Source organism: Meles meles, chromosome 18 (assembly GCF_922984935.1).
Source record: "Meles meles chromosome 18, mMelMel3.1 paternal haplotype, whole genome shotgun sequence".
Lineage (NCBI taxonomy): Eukaryota > Metazoa > Chordata > Mammalia > Carnivora > Mustelidae > Meles > Meles meles.
In genome coordinates, this window is record NC_060083.1 from 11,413,492 (window position 1) to 11,434,018 (window position 20,527).

The 20,527-nt window shown below is 62.2% G+C and overlaps 1 protein-coding gene across 7 annotated transcripts in view; it reads right to left on the minus strand.

The window, feature by feature from the left end:
* Positions 1 to 3,281: 3,281 nt before the first annotated feature.
* Positions 3,282 to 20,527, minus strand: part of SPNS3 (sphingolipid transporter 3 (putative)) — a 33,700-nt gene continuing 16,454 nt past the window's right edge. For 5 of the 7 annotated variants that reach the window (XM_045985949.1, XM_045985955.1, XM_045985952.1 and 2 more), the window contains 4 exons: positions 10,762 to 10,827; positions 5,986 to 6,084; positions 5,725 to 5,896; positions 3,282 to 4,843 (listed from right to left, as the gene is read on the minus strand). In XM_045985949.1, the coding sequence (XP_045841905.1) occupies positions 4,770 to 4,843; positions 5,725 to 5,896; positions 5,986 to 6,084; positions 10,762 to 10,827 (411 nt within the window). In that variant the 3' untranslated portion in view covers positions 3,282 to 4,769. Of the gene's footprint in view, positions 4,844 to 5,724; positions 5,897 to 5,985; positions 6,085 to 6,572; positions 7,335 to 10,761; positions 10,828 to 20,527 lie in introns of those variants that run through there. The other 2 variants (XR_006815977.1, XM_045985954.1) reach the window with 2 other exon arrangements.

The window sequence follows — 20,527 nt, forward strand, 5'->3', positions numbered from 1 at the left end:
CTGCTTCCGGGCTCTACCCAGCTCACTCCTCTCCCTTTCTGTCAAAAACCCAGCATAGGGGCGGCTGGGTGGCTCAGTGGATTAAGCCACTGCCTTCGGCTCAGGTCATGATCTCAGGGTCCTGGGATCGAGCCCCACGTCGGGCTCTCTGCTCCGCAGGGAGCCTGCTTCCTCCTCTCTCTCTGCCTGCCTCTCTGCCTAGTTGTGATTTCTCTCTGTTAAATAAATAAAATATTAAAAAAAAAAACCAGCATAAATCAGGACTTCCTCCAGGAAGGCCTCCTTGACCCACCTGGTAAATGTCCTCCTCTGGGCTACTTGAGTAACCTGTGTATGCTTCCTTCCCACCAAACTCGTTGTGTTGATTATGTTTGTACAAAAGTCTACTCCCCACCCCAACACACCTCACCCCACCCCCCAACTGTGAGCCTCAGGGGCCGTACCCCATCTGATTCCTCCCCACAGCCCAGTGCAGAGGAGGTGCTTGGAGCATGTTTGTTGATTGAATGAGTAAATGACATTTAGCAGGTGCGCAGGAAGGGTGTGTTGATTTGCATCGAGTCCCTGTTGCTCTGAGTGACTCAGACAACCACCCAGATTCCTCTCCTGGCCCCTCTGGAGGAGGCATTTTCTCCCTGACTGACTCCACCCTCCATCAGCGTCCATATGCCGTTTGCCTCCACCCTCTGATTACCTTTCCCACAGGTCAGCACCCAGCCCCAGGGAGATGGCAGCCCCTCTCGGCTCCCGCCGTTGCCATGCAGGGGACTCGTCCAGGCTGCTCCATCCCCCAGCCTGGGCCTGCCTCGCGAGTTATGCTCAGAATGCTCTGTCCCTGCCTCTCTCTCCTTCTCAGAACAGATGGCTGAGTCCCCATGAACACAGAAGTCCCTGTTCTGTCATTTGAACATTTTTAATGCTTTCTAAATGATCGAAGCTTCAGTCTCCTCTGATCCGGGACTCCGACTGTCAGAAACAAAGGATCCCACAAAGGACCCTGAGCCCAGCTTCTTCCCGGTCCCGGTCCCGCCAAAGGTGCATCTGAGAGGGGGCCCGTGGCCTGCCCAAGATGGTTATGACGGACACCATCTCTGCTAGTGTTTGTTTCTTTTTGCTGCTGTTTTGTTTTGATATTCAGAGTCTCTCCTCACTTCCCGGCAGCACCCTGGTTTCCTGGACTTACCGGAGCTAAAAATCAAGGAATGCCCAAGGGTCCCACTGGACTCTCTCGCCCCAGGCTTTAAATCTTGAGTGGGGTGGCAAGAAAACGGGGAAGCTCGCCTGGCACTTTGGGGAAGGTCCCCTGTAAGAGGACACCCCTGATCTCAGGGCTGGCTAAAGGCCTTGCACGTTTGTGCATGATGCCCGGACCACACCAGGTTTCCTGACCGAGGGGCTGGACTTTTCAGAGCCTTTAACGGAGGGCGTACACTGAACCCGGCCTCCTGAATCTGGACTGTGCCCCTTAATTCTCTGAGCTCCAAATAGGCTTCCAGCAAATCCCTCCCTTGCCCCGTGTGGCCACCGGCTCCTTCTGCACACAGCCCCCCAGCCCCAGCGGACAGAGTCGCACAGAAGGGGCACACTTTCCTGTGTTACGGGGAAAGCTTGGCGCCAGCGCCCCCCCCCCAGCACCCCCCTGCCTGCCAGCTCTGTATCGAGAGACTGCATTCAACCCAACCCTCCACATTCCCACTCAGATGGGGAGGAAAGGCGGGCGCTCCAGGGGATGGGACAGACACACCCGTGTCCGGAGTTGCAGGGACACCATCTCAAGGGTTGGTGTGACCATCTCAAGGCCCGCGCCCCACCCTCCAGGCCTGCGGTCCATGTGGAAGAGCGGACCTACCGCCGACCCTCCCCTGCTGGCCCACAGACACAGAGAAGACCACACGCACACACCTGCGTGCCGTGATGACACCTGGGAGCTGGAAAGCACATGTTGTTCGGCACGAGCCGTGAACTCGCGGAGGGAGTGGGTCAAGGTTGAGGGCCTGGGCCTGCTGACCGAACACGCCCATGAACAAGGCTATCAAGAGTCTCCAAGCCTCCGGGATTACTCATAATTGTCCTTTAGGCCAGACAGGTGTGGTGGGTTGACCACTCCTCCGCTCGGCCTGAGCAGCTGGGCACCTGTGGCCCCGGGGCGGTAAGGCCTGAGTGACCGCCCGGTGAGACAGGAGTGTGGGAGTGTGAGCAGCTGGCCAGGACAGCCAGCAGAGCAGGCCCGGTCTCTCCCTCCCAGAGGCCACCAGCCCAGGCCCCCGCCCTGCCCCCAAACTTGAGATGAGAACACCCTAAACTCCAAGCGGGGCATTCTGTCCAGCTCAGTCCCAGCCAGCACCACCCTGCCCAACCCAGTGACCCAAACCCTGGGATGCACTGAGTCAGAGGAACCCCGGGTTCAGGACTCGAGTCCCAGCTCCCAGCCACTCTCTCCTGCCCCCAAAGCACACACAGCCCCACAGGACCACAGCAGCCTTCTGCCTTCCCCGCCCCGTACCTCTGCCGGGCCCACCCTCTCCTGGGGGGTGCCCTTTCCCCACACCTTCTCCTGCTGTTGACCAGCTCCCCCCCCAACCTGCGCAGAGGCTCTCAGGGCACAGAACCCCTTCCTCTGCCCACAGGGGTGGTGTGCCTCACCTGGCCTGGCATTTCCCTGCCTGTGTTGGACTGTGAGATCTAGGGGCAGGGTCGGATCAGAGTCTCTGCCCACCACCTGTTTCCGATCATCCTCCCCAGCCGCTGGACGCTGGGGTGCGGGAGGTAGGGTGACCATTCTGACTCTTGGGAGCCTCTCAGGGGTCCTTTCCAGGGTGCAGGGTGGAAGGGTCAGACCTTGGAGCAGGGCTTCTGCGGGCCTTGGCTCAGCCCGTAAGAATCACACAATGGGGGCTGGAAAAGCCACACTCAACATCCCTCTTGACACACAGCTGGGAGTGTGAGGCACAGGAAGTGTCCCAGGTCACAGCCGGTGCTGCCCAGTGGGTCCTTGGCATCCTGCCCGCCCCCCAGACTGGGCGTCTCCTCAGCAGAAACCGAGTCTGACCGAGGGGCTCACACGTTTGGTCTTCATCTGTTTCCGCACAGAGCTCCTAAAACCCTTGGAATTTCCTCAATGCTGAGAGACCTAAAGGTGCCTTTTGTTTGCTAATGAGGAGGCATTTGGGCCCCACGTAAGGGGGGCTGGTGGCCGGGAGAACTCCCTGTCCCACCCCCTGACCTCTGGCGACAGACGGCGAATGGGCTGGAGGTTGAATCAATCACCAAAAGCCAATGGGTTAATCAATGGTGTCTGAGTAATGAAGCGTCCATGAAAGCCAACAGCAACAGGGTGGCACGTGGGGATGCGCGTGGGTGGGCTCCTGGAGGGGGCGCGGCAGCTCTGCCCCTGCCCCGAAGTGCGTCCTGGCCCTCGCTTCCCCCGGCTGCTCCTGAGTGGCGCCTTTTAGTATACACCGGTAACTGGCGAGGAAATCGCCTGGGCTCCGTGAGCCGCTCTAGCCGATTAAAAGAACCTAAGGGGGGCCTGGGGGCCTTGGGTTTTTGCCCCTGGCCACTCAGGGCTACAGTTGACGACGGGCACCCGTGCTTGGCCAGTCCAGTGGGCGGGGCAGGGGGAGCAGCCCTGTAGGACTGAGCCCTTCCAGGGTGGACTCTGACCCGTCTCCGGGCACACAGGGTCAGAAACGAGTTGGGGGTAGGAGAAAACTGCTTGGAGATGTGGGATCCCCTGCGTACAGTGTGACTGGGTGCAGGCTGTTCCTCACAAGCTCAGGGGCAGCCCATTTTGTGAGCTCCAAGGGTGAAACTTTGGGTGAGGGGCTGGTCAGCCTCAGGGTAGCCACTCCTGAGGGTTAGGGCTAAGGATGGGGGCTGAGCCGGAGGGTCTGGTGCCCAGAGCTCACCCCCCAGCAGTAGGGGCAGGGAGGTGAGCACGGAGCCAGCAAGGGTCAGGAGGGGTGCGTGAGTCTGGTGCCGGGAGGCAGGCCTCTGCTGGCCAGGCCCCGGGGGAGGGGGAGAGACGCTCCTTCTCCTGGGGCAGGAAGAACACGCCTCCCCAGGGCTGCCGGCCTGGAAGCTGCTGGGCTCCTGCTGCGCCCAGCTGCTCTGAGCCCAGCAGCAAGCACAAGTCCCCACAGAGCCAGCCGGGCCCACACGCTGTGCCCCGGAGACGGAGCAGGAGCTGGTGGGGGGGGGCGGTGATGCGAGCACCTCTCCACCCCGACCTGGTCCCAGGGCAGCTGAGTCCGTGCAGGGTCCAACGTGCCTCCCCTGGGGGTTTGAAGCACCAGAGTGGAACCCTTCCTCCGAGACTCCCAGATGACCCCCTTTCTGTTCAGAGGGTGACCGAGGCAAAGGGGTGTCCTGTGCCCTGCTGACCCGCAGAGGGAGTGGTCCTGGCTGGGGAGCCGCCCTCCTCTTCCTCTCCTGCCCCCACTCCCAGTAGAGACACCTGGAGGCTCTGAATAACTCGGTTGTTCAGAAATCCATGGGCTTTGTGCTGGCCACGCTTGAATCAGAGCCCAGGGAACCAGGCACACGGCCCCAGGCTGGAGCGGCCCAGGCCTCCCGCGGAGGGCGCGGACAGCTCAATCCACAGCCCACAGGCTCGGCCAGCGCCCCGGCCGGGTGTGAAGCTGCAGCAGGTGCGGCTCAGCCAGGGTCCTGGAGCCTGGGCCAGACAGGCACTGGGGCACAGAGGCTGCGGGGCCGTAGGGATGGGTGCAGCAGGGGGAATGGGACCTCTTCGCCGGGGCGTGGGGGCCTCAGAGGTCCTTGGCGACGGAGCCTGTGCCAGAAAGCAGGGCTTGGCTCTCGGTGTCCTTGCTGTCAGGGGTCCCTGTGGGAAGGACGAGGAAGCAGAAGGTGCCTTGGGACCAGGCGAGGAAACCCCTCACTCCTGCTTTCAGAACGCGCTCAAGATGCATCTCCTCTCACCTTCAAGGCCACCCCCAAGGTCCCAGCCCCACTGCTTCCCCTGATGACACAGAGTGTCCTGCGATCCCCTGTTTCCACGCTGACTCCCCAGTCTGTTCTGCACACAGCAACTACAGTTGTGCTTTCACACAAGAAATAAAACACCTCGGGGCCTGTCTACAGGAAACGACACAGGGGCTCCCTCTCAAAGCAAAGGCCATAGTCCCTACAAGGCCCCCAGCTGCCTGCTCTGGCCCCATCCCTACCACTGTCCCTCTCACTCTCACTCCCTCTCCAGCCACACTAGCCTCCCTGTCAGGCCTCAGACATGTCAGCCACAGGCTCACCTCAGGGCCTTTGCACTGGCTGTTTGTCTGCCGGGAGCCCCTTCCCCCCAGAAAGGTGCATGGCTCCCTGCCTCACCTCCTCCAAGCCTCTGCTCCCAGGTCACCTGTGCATCGAGGACCTTTAGGACAACCTTTCAAGAGCTGGAAGCCGCCCCCACGTGTTCCCCCTCCTGCCCTGGTCTACTTTACCCCTCTCTGTACATAGCACTGATCACCCTGAACGTACCCTGTCTTCCGCTCTTCCTGTCTGTGTCTCGTCTATCTCCCTGCCCTAGAGCACCCTGGGTGTTCACCCCCCGCATCTGGCACATAGCTGGGGGGACGGGGGACGGGTGGTTAATGGCCACTTTTGAACGAACGTACAAATTAACAAGTGAGATTGCTCAGGGCGGCCTGTGCCGCTTGCTCCCGTGAGGCGCAGCCCCGAGCCTGGCAGGGGGATGAGGGCTGGGGGTACCTGTGCCAGGCTGCCGGGCCTGGGCCTGGTCCATCTCCAGCCGCAGCGCGGTCAGCAGGAAGCAGCCGCCCCCCAGGGCTATGATGAAGGCGCAGCCCAGGAAGCTGTGCTGGAGGCTGAGGAAGGACTGCAGGTAGGAGTCGGGCCGCGCGGCCCTCAGGGTGCCGGAGATCTGCAGAGACAGGCTGCGTCTACCCGCCTGCCCGCCGGCCTGCCGGCCTGCAGCGGCTGCCCCCGCCCCCGCTGGGAACCCCCCCTTACAAGTCCAGTGAGGTAAGGGCTGCCGGCGTCTCCCAGGACGTGGCCCACTGTGATCTGAAGCGCCTCGGCTGTCCCCCGGCACCGGGGCACCACCACGGACTGCAAAACACAGGGGCGTTGGGGGAGCTCTGGAGGAGGGCAGGGCACAGGAGCCCCTCTGTCCCGCCTCCTGCTCCCACCTGGACTGTCTGGGAGCTGCGGCAGGCTGGCCAAGCCAGTGGGACCGCAGGGAGTCAGCGACGCCCTACTACCGGGACATGAGGCCCCTTCGAGGGCTGGGGATGCCATGGCCCGGGATGAGGCCCCACACCTCCAGGGCTTGCTCCGGGGCTGGCAGGGACCAGGCCGGGCTGGGACTCAAGGGACGGGGCCTCCCGGCTCAGGTCGAGGAGGCAGGAGTGCAGGCCCGCATGAACGTGCATGGGTGCCCGGGCGGGGCCCAGAAGGCTGGGCCCTTCTCCCGGGAAGTTCAAGCCACATTGGGCAGACACCAAAGACGGCCTTGTTGGAGAGACCCCCACGCAACCCCTGGAAGAGGGTATGAATTCTGGAACAGAGTGAGCTCCAATCCCAGACCCCCCACTCACGAGCTGTGTGACCTCAGGGTCTGCATCCCCAAACAGGGGTAATTAGAGGACCTACGGGGGGGGGGGGGGACACAGGTTCGTTACCATTCTTCCTGTGGACAGCAGACGGAAATAATGCTCCGACCCCAGAACACTTCCAGACCCTTCTGCCTGGCCCCCGAAATCTGCCTTCCGAGATATCGGGGGCCTGCCCTACAGCCCCTGTGTGTACCCCGACTGAACACGCACCCCCCACCCTACCCTCCCCCTACCCCCACACTGTGGGCAGCAAGGCCCCTGTCCGCCTTCTCTCATGCTCCCTGGAGCACGGCAAGGCGCCAGGCTCAGAGGGGACCCGCCGAAAGTCAGCCAAGCAGACGAGCCCAGTAGAACCCAGCCGGAAGCCAGGGGAGGGGTTCAAGCAGCAGCCACACAGTTCCAACGGGAAGTACTCCCCCCAGAGCCCCTTCCCCAAGACCTAGGTGTCTGTAACCTGAGCCCAGGAGAGAAAATGGAGCACATGTGACGTGGATGAAACGTCTCCTGTCTGCGTCTTACAGATCTTCCACACGCCTACATCCACTCAGCCACGCCAAGAGGGAGGCAGGATGATGATCCCTGTGTCACAGATGAGGGAACTCTCCCCGGCGAGCGTGGGTCACCCCTCCAGGGTCACCCTGCCAGCAAACAGCCGGGCCCACTCCTCCAGGATCTGGCCGTCCACCGCTTTGCTGTTACGAGCAAGGAGGAGCCTGTCCTGTGATATCTGTGCATTGTGGGACGCTTGGAAGACAGAGAAAAGGACAAGCTCAGCTTCCACGCGGCTGAGGCAGAGGGAGGGAGATGGGCGATGCCGGGGGCCCTGGACCAGACACTGAGCCACTCTGTCCAGGCAGCCAGAGAAGCTGGACCTGCCCCCCTGTACCGGGACCTGCCGTTAGGCCAGAGAAGTTGCTGAGCTCAGCTTTGCAACAGCCCCTCATGCCTCCTTCTTGCCCATAATTAGGGGATTATGCGCCACTGGCCTGGAGGGTGGGCCTCAGGGAAGTCCATGCCAGTGGCTTGGACCCTCAGTCAGGTCCCTTCCACGCCCTTGGGAAGTGCTGGGCCCAGACCAGCCCCTGCTGTCGGGGGCAGGAGCGGTGTGTCCCCAACCTGTTCTGTCCTGTTGCTGCCAAATGATGCCGGTGGGGTGGGGGGAGCAGGCAAATCTGACAATTTTAGAAGGACAAGCTTTGGTTCCTAAAACTGCAGGCCCACTCTATTCTGAGATAAAGCACCTCTGTTTCTGACTCTCCTTTCTCAGAAGAGCTGTTCCCTTTGTAGCCTGGGGCATAACCCACACCGGCCAAGGGCCCACAGGACATCAGAGCGGCAACCACCAGGTACGCACTCCCTGGCAGCCTGCCTCCTGTGTTCCCCACTCAGCCCTCACGGCCAGCTGCGCTGGGGAGGGTGGGATGGGGGGTGTGCAGAACAGGGAGGCACTGAGAGTACCGGGATGCAGGAAGAACGGGACGGTGATGCCCTCAGGGGGCTGGGGAAACTGGCTGAGGAGGACCCCAGAGGACAGACCTGACCTGAGAGAGATGGTGAGTTCCACTTCTGCTCTACTCCCTGCTGCTGGCCAGGGGAGCCTAGCTCCAGGCCCCCCTCCTGGGCCTTGTGAGAGAGCTGGAGACGCCATCAGTCAGGAGCGCAGGGAGCTCAGCCTGGGGGGACACGACCCCCGCCTCCCAGGGAGCAGTACCCTCCAGAGAGGGGCTGCTGGAGGTGGGTGAGGGAGCCAGACCCTTTCCCTCATGAGCCTTTAGGAGGCAGGGGCTCTTGGGGCTCAGGGGGTGAGCCTCCCGTCAGAGGGGTGTGGGATCAAGGACGGACCCTGCAGGGGGTTCATGGACTGGGGAGCCGGCTGTGTCAGAGCGGTGTTCTCCCCGGGTGCTCTGATGAGCGTCCCTATCAGGAGCACGTGGAACGTTCGCGTCCTGAGGAGGCAGAATTTGTAACGAGCTCCCCACACCTGGTTCCTACGCTCACTGAGGTACCACAGCCCCAGCCCAGCCAGTCCCTGAGATCTCTGCCCCAGGGAGAACCTGGGTCTCCTTGCGCACCGGAGGGCCGGAGAGCAGGCTATGTCATGGGCTGATGGCGAGCGACCCCCGGGATAGGCAGGACAGGCAGCTGGCTGGCAGGCGCGGGGCCTCCTGCCCTCCTGTGCAGGCTTCTAGTCCGGATCCCACCCCGCTAGACCCCTCTCGCGGTCCCACCCTCCCTGCCCCTGAGGGTCCCCCTGCCTGAGTGCTGGAAAACAGCTTCCTCTGATCCCCCGGGCTCCAGCTACCCCCCAAACCCCCCTCCATGCCCAGCTGCTTGCACTCCGGGCCTCTGTCACCTTCCACACCTGCCCCTCCGCGGCACACGGCCCGCCCCCCACAGCCTGTCCCCCACCTGCCTTTGGCCCAAGAGCACTCCCTCCTGGAGCCTCCCCACTTTCTCTGAGCTCCAAGGACTGCAAAGACCAGTCAGCTCAGACTCCCACGGGGTCTAAAAGCGACCTTTCGCCAAGGGGCTTCCAGAAGGGGGGGACAGAAAGCTTTCCTGGGGTGGAGAGACTGGCTGCCTCCAAGCCCGGGGAGGACCGCAGGGAGCACAGGCCCCTGGGCAGCTCCAGACAGCTCCCCAGCAGAGCCAGCCGGGTCAGGCCACGGCTGGCTGGCCCTGACCCCCCCCCACCCCCGCACCTCCCCTCCCCTGCCCCCAGCATCCGCACAGCCCTGCAAAGGTCCTGGAGGTTAATCATTCCTGCAAACACAGACATCAGATGGGGAGGAGGGACACGGGTGCCGTCCTCGCATATCTGTGGGGCTGCTGTGTGGAAAGCGGGTGGCACCGTGGGGGGTAGAGGAAGCTGCAGGGGTTGGTTCCTGAGATGCCAGTGGGGGGGTAGCTAAGCTCCCATGCCTGAAATGGGCAGCCCAGGCTAGATGTTGGCCGGCACGTTCCCGTGTACGGAGAGCTCTCCTGAAGGCCACCCGGCTGACCCTACCAGGCTGGTCATGAACATTTCTCTTCACAGACGAGGAAACCGAGGCCCAAGGCCATTCGTCGTGGCCAAGTCTGGGCAGGAGCCCAGGTCCTCTGCCTGGAGGGAGGAGCAGAAAAGACCGACCAGCCCTGCAGCTGATACCCACCCCCCCACCGGGCGTCAAAGGGCAACGCTGTCTGCACCGGCTGAGCCTGGGCTATGGAATGGGGAGCAGAACGTCTAGGCGGGGAGTGACCCTCTCCATCAACAGCAGTAATCAAGCAGGCCTGCATGGCCCTTTCAGACTCAGCTTTGAGGGCACAGGAGTCCTTGGGGAGCCAGCAGACGGACGGGGCAGAGCCCTGGCTGGGGCCCTTGTCACATCACACCCACAATAACCCACGAGTATCTCACCCCATTGTCCATATGGGGAAACTGAGGCCCGAGACACAGAGTGGCTTGCCCACGTCACGCGCGGCTAGGAAATGGCAGAGGTGAGGCTGAAGTCCAGGTGTGGACCAGGCCCCAGCCCCGGCTGCCTCAGGACTGCGGTCAGCCCATCGCCAGGCTCCCTGGCTCCCCTGGGTGTGGGCTGCACTATGCCAGCCCCCCAGGAGGCAGGAGGAGGCCCAGGTCTAGGGCCCTGAACAAAGCTCACCAGCGTCCAAAATCCTCCCCTGATGGCTCCTAGCGGGAGGCGGGAGGCTGGACAGGGAAGCTGCACGGAGAGCACGGGGCTCGGTGAGGGCCTCGCCGCACTCTGGGCAGAGCGGCGTCACGTGCTGGACTGGTACCAGCCGCATTACAGGCCGAGCCAGACCCACCCCCCAGCTCAGTGGCTATCACCCTGAAGTCCCCCGTCCCCATCCACACACCCAGAGCCCAGGCCAAAGAGCTGGCTTGCTGAGAAGTGCGGTCAAGGAAGAGGGAGGGCTGGAGACCCAGCCTGGGCTCCTGTTCTGGCACGATACCTTCACATGCTTTGTGACCCTGGTCTGGGCACCTGCCCTCTCTGAGCCTCCACCTGCTCACTGGCAAAAATGGAGGCCATGGTCAGTAGATATGTTTGAGAGTACCAGGATGACCTCGGTCCCCTACCCCACGGTCTCGGAAGGTCCTCCCAGCCCTGAGCCAGACTCCAGCCCCCTCCCCTCAAGAGGCCCCGGGACCAGCCCCCACACCTACCAGCAGAATGTCAGCAACCACTGCCCAGTTGCAGGACAGAAGCAGCTCCCCAAGGGCCAGGAACACCTGTGGACAAGGACCGCAGTCACCAACCCCTCCCTGCATTGGCTCTTCCTGCCTGCACAGAGACAGGGGCTGGCGAGATTAGTGGGGGAAGAGAGGCCTGACCCCATCTGCGGTCCCAGCGGCCTCCAGGGTGGGCCGACACTCCCGTCTGGGCGGGCTGCCCACCAGGACCCAGAGGACAGGGCCGGGCCCCGAGACTTGATGAACGGCCCCCTGGCCCAGGCCTTGAGGTCCGTCCTGGGGCCCAGCAGGAGGGGGCCAGGACTTCTAGGCCCCGTCCTGCACCACCAGCCCCACCGCAGGGTCTGCCAGTGACCGAGACAGGGGGGTGGCCACTGTGGGCCTGTCTTGCCCAGCCCCTTAAGTCCCCTGCCCCATGCCAGGGGATTAGGACAGCCCTCATTCCACTCACTCAGGAAGAGCTTAATGAAGCAGCAAGAGGGGGGGGAAAGTCATTTCTCAGAGCTTCCAAGAGCTTATTGCTGGAGCAGAATTAGTCATTCCTGGAGTCACGGGGCTGTACCCGGGGCAAACCGCGCTCTGGTTCCCGGAGGCCAGCGAACGCCCAGGGCAGAGGAAGTGCAGGAGGCTGGCTCACGCCTCCCACACCCCAGGCACGTCCACCGCCCACCCCCTCGGCCACCTCCATCGGCCAGGGTCACTACACCCTGCTCCTAGGCCTGCACACCAAGCCCCTTTCTGGAGAACCTCCCTCCTGCCTCTGGCCTTCTGCAAGGGGAAACTGGCAGAGGGGAGCCAGAGGGAAGCCCAGGACAGGGCAGCCTTGCGGGGAGGTGACACTGAGCAGAGCCCAGAAGAAGGGGCAGGAGCCCCCAGGAGGCAAGCATCTGGAATACGGACCCCCGTGCTGGGGGACCCCCGAGCTGGGGGCAGCAGAGCAAGCTCCCTCCGTGCAACCAACCCCCGTCTCCACCCAGACCGAGGAACTCTGTAGCCCGGGGCCGGGCACCCACAGGCTGGGGATCGGGAAGTTGCTGGGGCAGGTCTCAGACACACATTTCAGCCTGACGGGGTCCCACCCAGGCCTCCTGCGGCCACATGAAAGCCAGCCCACTCTCATGGCCCTCCCCGAGCCACCTGGACGGCCGGCCGTCCTGTCCTCACACCCCACACCCTGGGCAGGGTGCCCGTGTCTCTCCCCAGCTCCCCCACACCCGCAAGACTGAAATATGCCTTCTCCTTCCTCCAGCTGGAGCAGGGTGGAGCCCGACCCCAGAATAGAGCCTGCGGAGGGAGGCCGCGGCCGCAAGCCACCAGGGGTGCCAGGTTTCCTGAGACACACCTGGAAACCGCCCGGCCACCCAACCACCCAGTGCGGCTTGGCAGGGCAAAGGTGGGGAGTGGGGAGCGGCTGCCTCCTGGCCTCGTAATTACACAGGCTCCCCAGGCGCCAGGAGGGCTCGCGCATGAAGGGGCGGCTGCGGCCCCACCTGCCTTGCCCAGCGACCCTGGGAGGTCACCACTTTCTGGGCCTTGCTACCCCCGACCTGGAGGGCAGTGGGCTTCCCTCGGCTTGTGCCCCTGTGTTCCCTGTGGGCTGCGTGCAAACGGGGTCTTGGAGCTTAGGGGCTCCCGTGGCCAACTCAGACTCTAGTGGACACCCCAACCTAAGGGCACCAGTCTGGCTGGCTGTCCAGCCCCAGGACCTCCTGGACACCCTCCTGTGCCCAGAGGGCCCCGGGTGCCTCTCACCAGCCGGTCCTGAGCTCTGTCTCTCCTCCCATCTGCCGCACCCCATACTCACCCTGTGCGGCCGCGCCAGCCAGGACAGACCCCAGCACAGGCTGCCCCCAGCAGCCTGCCGTGGCTGCCTCTCGTCTGGGAAAGACTGCTGCATGCGGTCACCGGAGCTGGACGCAGGGTGGGGGTCCTCCAGGCTTGCCGTCCGCTCTGCTCCCTAACGTCGCTCAGATCGGCCCCCCTCCCGCCGCGGCTGACCTGCTCCAGGCCTCCCTGTCCTCCTCCCGGTTCCCAGGCCCCACCATGTCTCCAGACCCCGGCCCCCAAGGGGACTGGCAAAAGGGAAATCTGACCGTGCCCTTGTGCCTGTGCAGCGCCCCGCACCCGACTCATGTCCCCGGGAGAGAGGGCCTGGCCACGCTGCCTGGAGACCCCCAGCCCCTGGCTTCCCTGTTTCAGACCCAAGGGGACTCCCTAGAGCTGGAGCAGTGATGATGAATGTCCCGGCCTTAGTCACCCCGGCCAGAGACACCCGCTCACACCCGTACCTGCCGTGACTCACACACATGTTCTCACACACGCTGCAGCCACACGAGTGTGCACAGACGCATGTGTGTGCAAGACCTCACCGTGTGCACACCGCATTTGCACACGTACGCGGACACGCATGACCCGGGACACACAACTCACACCGCAAGCATGCGCTGTGTAGCCAACAGCAATGACTCAGAGCATTGCTGCACGTGGCGTGTGCCGGCCAGACAGCGGCATCCAAGCCGGCCAGACAGTGGCGTCCGTGCCGGGACGGGCCTGGGAACAAGTGAGCGGGTCCGTGTGTGTTCTGGTGGCCTCATGGACGTGCACACCTCTCCTCGTGCACACACAGGTGGGCTTGGGGAGGGAGCAGGAGGGAAGGCAGAATGCCTGCGGGGAGGGGGTGCTCAGCCCGGAGGCAGGGAGGGGCTGTCATCCCGCAGCGGCGGTAACTGAACTCTGAACTGCACAGATCCTAGGCCTCGCCAGGAAGGGGGATAGCAAGCAAGCACCCCCCACGGGCTCCGAAGACTGGGACAGAGCTCAGACCCAAGCTTCCCCTCCCTCAGATCAGCTCCATGCCCCGTGCGGCTAAGCTGGGCAGGACAGGCCCTGGCACACGCTGGCCGCCAGCAAGCTGCCGGGCTGGCTGGCACACTCTGCCCCTGGGCCTGCCAACCGGTAATTGCAGGGACTGGCTTCAGGGCGCGAGGGCCCTGCTCGGTTCCTGGGGGGCCGGCGGCCTGGGAGGCTGGCAGGCGGGGAGTGAGGCCGTGAGCAGGCTGGGTTCTGCCATCCTCCCAGAAGACTCAGCAGACTGTGGCCCTCTAGGTGGGCATTGCTGCCCGTCCAAGAAGAGACAACTGCTAGATCCTGGTGGGGGGTGAGGCACGGCCCTCAGAGGAAGGGCGAGTGGTCCCTCTTGATCTCTCTGAGCAGCCCCTGGCAAGGCTGGCTACTCCAGCTCAAGATGCAAGACAACGAAAAGCCCCCCAGGACTGGGTTGTTGGACGGCCCCCCAGAGCTGGGGCACGTGCACAGCCCAGCTGCCAGGCCACCCCAGTGGCCAGAGGCTCCTCAGTCGCCCCTGATCACAGCTGTAGTGGCCACACATGGTGGCTGAGCCTGCCAGCTCCTCCGGGTGCCCCGTGGGCAGCGGCAGGACAGATCGCCCCATCCTGGGTCCTTGCTCTGGAGTCCTCAGGGCTGAGGAGGGTGGCATCCCCTACCAGAGGTTGAGGCCGTGGTGACCGCTGAGCGGGCACCTGGAGGGAGGCAGAGACTCCGAGTTTGGATCTCGTTCAGGCTGGAAGGGGCCTTACCCATCGTCTGGGGCAACTTCCGGGCACAGACAGAGGGCTGGACGGCACCACTGACTTCCCTTCCCCGCAGAAGGAAGAAGGAGCGAGTCGGAAACAAACTGTTTTTCACCCAAGAACAAAACCTAATGACACAAACATGGCATACTGCCAGCCGAGGGAAGAGAGAGACAGACAGTTCTAGAAGGCAGAACTTCTCCGCTCAGCCTCCCCGAAGGCCCCACTGCTGGGGGTGTAGACTGAGTGGGGGTCCTTCGTTCCCACTCCTAACTGGACTGCTGGGGAGAAGCGGGGAGAAGCGGAGAAGGTGAGTGACGACCCCGTTACGGAGTCTGTTCCAGGCCAGAGGGGCTCACCGGGAAGGTAGGTAGAAGGACTCTGTGCGCACCAGAGCTTTGATCTACCTCCCAGAGGGCTGCCGGGGCCAGGCATCAAACGAGGACTCCCAATGCCTTTCCAGAACCCCAGGGAAGCCTGGGACCTGACCAGAACCTGACCAGAACCCCAGGGAAACCTGGGATTTGACCAGAACCTGACCGGAACCTGACCGGAACCTGACCAGAACCCCAGAGAAGCCTGGGAGAGCCACTCGGTGGGGTCAGAGCAAGCTCAGCATCACAGCAGAGCCCATGCCCGAGCTCGGCACAGAGGATGGAGAGGAATGAGAAGGGCAGAGGAGACCAGGACTCCCTTATCAAAGGATAAGCACCCGGATGGCGCCTTCCCAGCCCACATATTTGAAGGCATGAGCTGCCGAGAAACAGAGGCCCCCATGGCAAGCACCAGCAGCCAGGAACTGAGGCCCAAGGCCCACGGCACACAAGGGTCTACGAGCTGCCGACAACCACCGCGGGAGCCTGGACGTGGGTCCCTGCCCCATCGGGCCTTCAGATGACACCGCGGACCCTGGGCCAGCACCCACCTCGGCCTGGGTGAGACCGTGACGTGGAGGGCCCGCCGGGTCCGGCCCAGCCCCTCACCCCAGAGGCTCGGAGACAGCACGTGTATTGTGTTAAATGGCTGAGTTCGGGGTGATTTGCTGCACAACACGAGATAACTCATTCACTGACTGAGACACTGAATTTCAAGAATAAATAATGAAATCTTCGGGTATCCAGCTGGAAAAAAGACCCAACATGTAGGACTTTTTAACACATTAGGGTAACTAGGGGCACCTGGGTGGCTCCGTCGGTTAAGAGTCTGACTCTTGGTTTGGGTTCAGGTCATGTCTCGTGGGTCGTGAGATGGAGCCCGCGTGGGGGTCCATGCTCAGTGGTGTCTGCTTGATATTCTCTCCCCTGCCCCCACTCACGCTTACGCTCTCTCTCAAATAAATAAAATCTTTTTAAAAATTTAGGCTAACTTTATCCTCCGCAGCAATATTTGAGCCAAAACACAAGAGAAGAAATGCAAAGTGACGGGGAAGGAAACTGACCCGAGGGTATTAGAGCCAGGCGGTGCCACTCAAGGAAGAGTCGACGAGAACACGGCCTCACAGACAGACAGACAAACAGACCCAAGCAGCAGTCTCTCTGGTACAGACGACCTCAGCCCCAACACCGCCAGGTAGGAGCTGAAAGTGAAAATAGTTACAGAACACGAACCGGGAGCTCAGGAGGGAAGACGGGTGGCGGACACGAAGGCAGGTGTCCTCTCCCAACGCTGAGATGCACCAGTTAGTCCAGAATCTTAAAAGTCATTTGATCTTGAACAATCCCTTCTACTTCGCTTCAATTTCTTCAGGTAAATTCATGTAAGTTTACTAAAGGATGAGTCCGTTTACAGGAAATATCCAGCATGAACAGATCTCTGCAGACGGAAAGTGGACTAGGGTACCCAGGGCTGGGGGAGGGGTAGCTTGGGGAAATGGGGAGGGACGGATTAACAGAATGAACCTTCCTTTCTGGGTGGTAAAGTGTTCCAAGCTGGATGTGACGATCGCTCAGCTCTGAATGCACCGGAGCCGGTGAGGGCCCGGGGGGACAGGCCATGTCTGGTGTTGAAATTACCCTCCTACGTGCCCCGGTTTAACAAAATCCTGAGGGAAATATGAACTGTGTACGTCTGCAGAAACACGGGGAGTGACGGTCCCCTAGCCGATGAACGGGGCCCAGGTGCTGAGCGGCGGCAATTCTGGGGACAAGAACATGGGCCACTGCTACGTTCCTTGCTGTGCTTTTCCACGTTGGCGTTCGTGTTTCCAGCTCCCCGTGCAGGAAGACAGGAATGGGGTGCAGTGTGGCAGGCTGAGCTGTCCGCCCCACTGCAGACCTGGTGGTGGAACGGGGGGCACCCACGGCCCGGCCTGGAGCGCTCAGAGTCCCGCCATGGCCTCTGGCCCTGTGCACGCGCACCCCTCGCCACCCGCTCAGCCTTGCGGCAGCCCCTGACCACCAACACCTCCCTCCTGAGGCTCAGACTCACGCCCAGATGTCTGCAGCGAATGTCTGAGGAGGCATCTCGAATTCTACACTTCGAAACTCGAATTCTTAATCCCACCCCATCGGAAACAAAGCTCTGCTCCTCCCTCGATGTCCCGGGTCGGCCTCTGACGGCGTGCAGCACCCCCGGGGTCACCCTGCTCCTCCCCCAGCCCCCCAATTCCCAAGGCACAGGGAAATCCTGTTGATTCTACTTCCAAAACGTATCAGAATCCAACCTTGTCTCCACACGGCCTCCCCCCGCCCCGGGCCCGCGCCACCGCCAGCCCATGCCTGTCTTACCCGCAAGCCTCCTGCCTGGTTTCCCTGTTTCTGACTTTGTCCGTTCTCGTTCTACCGACAACGTGGCCTCCAGGGAGACCCCGTCAAATCCCGAGGAAGTCCGCGGCCACCACGTCATCGTGCTTCTTGGTGCCCGCACCCTGCCAGTCACGGTGGACCCCACCAGCCTGCACCTCGCTCCCACCGATGAGCTATGACAGCAGCGGTGCTTCTCTCCCAGCCCAGGCCTCGGGCGCTGTGGCGCCTCCGTCTGCCCCTCCCTGGAGTGCTGACCTGAGACGGTCCCGCGGGAAAGCAGTCTACACAGCAGAGGACATGTCCACTCACAGAAGGAAGGAGCCCCCGCCCACAGACAGATGGGAGGCAGACGGACGTTCCAGCCCACCGTCTTCCAGGCCCAGGCGGCCACGCGAGGGCGGGTGGAAGCTGCCAAGCCACCCAAGCGTAAGAAGTAACAAATCACTGTTTCGGGGGCGACTTGTTACGCGGCAACAGGTCCCTGCTACAAACCCACAAGATAGACCAGTGCGTGTCTGCGCAGTGACTCCCCACGTCTCCCAAACTTGAGGCCATGGTCATCCACGGATAGGGCTCTGCACCCATGGCTGCTGCCTCTGACCTTACCTCCTCTGCTATTCCCCAGCTCGCCCCTTCCAACCACGTTTCCTTAAGCCCACCGGCCGTGACTTCCCCCGAGGGCCCCTTCGCCAGCCACTCCCTCCGCACTGCACCCTGACATCCACCCGGCCCTGCCCCTCACTCTGCCAGTGAGTGTCCATCTCGGCAAGTCCTCGCTGACCACCTGGCCCAGCCCCAGTCCCTCCTCCTGTCTTCCTTCCCTGCTCTGTCGTCCTCCATAGAACACATCCCCATCCAGTGTACCACTCACTGGACGTGTTTAATGTTCCACCTACATATTTTTGCCTGTTTTGTTCAGTGTGGGATCCCCAGGGCCCGAGACAGTGCCCGGCACGCAGGAGGGGCTTGGGGAGTGTCTGGTGAGTGAGTGATTCTGCTCGTTCCCCACCACCTCGCCCAGCTGAGCTCTGCGCCGTGATCCCCTCGGGGCCCTGCAGGGGCGGGAGGCTGAAGACCCCACGCCAGAGTTTCCCACCTGTGAGGCCAGAGGAGCAGATGGGACTAGGAGCCGTATGAGGGTGGCCCACACCTGTGGGGCTTCAGAGCTGCGCGCCCAGAGGACCCCAGATAGTTACCCCGACATGGCTGCTGAACATGTCCCCTGCTCCATCAGCAGCCCCATCAAAAGACTGACTGTCCCCTTGATTCTGAGCAAGCAGCCGTGGCCCCAGCGAAACGCACTATGTGGACAAAGTCTTGCTGTGGGACTTTCCAGGACGGGTCAGAAAGGCAGCATGGCGTCACCAGGCCCTCACGGGATGCCGGAACTTGGGGGCCTGCCGCCGTGTTGTGAGGAAGCCCTGGCCAAGTGCAGAGGACCCGGACAGCTGGTCCGACTCCCAACCCTGCGCCATGCTGCCCCGTTCACCTCAAGAGAGAAAGAGATAGGTTATCCCCACCCCAACCCACCCAGACTGCAGACTTATGAGCAAAACAAGTGTTTCTGTTGTTTTAAACCACTTGGTTTCCTCACGTGCCCCTAGCCACTGGCACAGGCACGGAAGTTCATCAAGCTCCTTGGGGAATCCAAGAGGTCAGGACGGGCACCCTACGGGCACCAGAGAACCGGGGCTCAGCAAAGCCCAGCCCTCACCCCAGCTCACACAGCTGGCTATGCCGTCGCGGGAACACCATGCGTCTGTCCCCGAAGGCTCAGTGCCCACGGGCACCCGTCCCCTGACCCCTGCCCCTCCGTCTAGACCACGAAGCCCACCCGAGGAGGCATGGCCGACATTCAGGCCGTCCTCCAGCCACAGCGGTGGCGATGCTGGCACCGGTGAACCCCTTCTCCTCCGAAGGACAGGAGCTCTGGGAAGGCGGCCAGGGAAGGGGGTGTGAGCCAAGACCTGCTGTGTGTGTCTGGATCCTGGTTAACAGCCGCGAAGCCCACTTCCCCTGCCAAGGGGCCGGGGCGGAGGGGCGAGAGGCAAGGCTCTGCGGAGGTGGGCCCTGGGCGTGGGTCCCCCCGGGAGGGTCCCAGACCAGACATCATGAGCTCGGGGACCCTCTCTCCCTGGAAACCCAGCGCAACGTTGCCCCGATCCATCCTCGCCAAGCAGCGGGCCAGACAGTCTCCTCAGCCATGCACACCCGTGCCAGCCCCATCCGGCATGACGGCATGGGCACACAGAGACGCACACACACGAGGCCATGCGTGTCCACACATGCGTCTACAGACCGGAATATGTCCGTCCTGCAACGCACGCTCACATGCACACACGTGCCCGCATTTCCAAGCGCCCTTCCCAGGAAGCCAGCTCTGTCTCCCCGGACAGTCGGAGACGGTGCAGGAAGAATTGATCTGGTTCCTGGGAGCTGGAAACTGAGGGGATGCACGGCCGATGGACGGATGGATGGAAGAGACGCAAGTGACTCTTCTTCTGAACACAAGGCAATCCCTCAGCCGTCTTTGGACACCCTTTCTGACACTGACCCTGGACGTCCCCCAAACCTGCTGACAGGCCTTCTGGTGGGCCGCAGCCCGTCCCTGCCCATTAAGGTTTTAGGGATGACATTGTGTCTCATGGCTCCAGACTCCACGTCTAACTCTCCATCAGCACCGCCCCTGGGACTCCTGTCTCCAGCTGCTGCGTCCTCCAAACCCAGCATGCCTGCCCATGGCCTTCTCCCAGGAGGTGAGTCCCTGCCCCTCCTCATCCTCCCACACTCCCCACACTCCTCACGGAGTCATCAGGGAATTTCTCCAAAGTTCCTTGGGATCCACGGACTTCTCTCGCCTCCGTGGGGTGGCTGTGGCCCACGCCTTGCCACCTCGGCTGGGTCGGGGCCATGGTCTAGCGCTGCCCACGCCTGTGTCCACAGAAGCCAGACTGATCTTTACTAAACGTGGGCCAATAACAGAAGAACAACAGAGAATATCACGAAAACCAAAGCGGGCAGCAAACGGACCCCGACCAGAAAGAAAGGACAGACATGCGTCAATAAAACCAGGAGGGAGAGGTGCATGCCTGCTGACCTCACAGACGCCTCGGGTCTGGAAGGGGTTACCACGGACAAGTCAGACACCGACACAAAGGTACAAACACTTAGAAAGCCACCAACTATTGAGAATGACAAAGAAATAAGAAGCTTAATTGATCTATCACAAGCAACGCCGAGTCAGTCATCACAAGACGTCCCACTGGCAATGGCCCAGACCCGACGGCTTCGCTGGTGACTCCTGACAACGTCTAAAGATGAATTAACGCAAATCGTTCCCAAACTCTTCCCGAAAATGGACTTGCCGGGGCTTTCCACAGGGTCGTCCCCCTGATGCCAGCACCA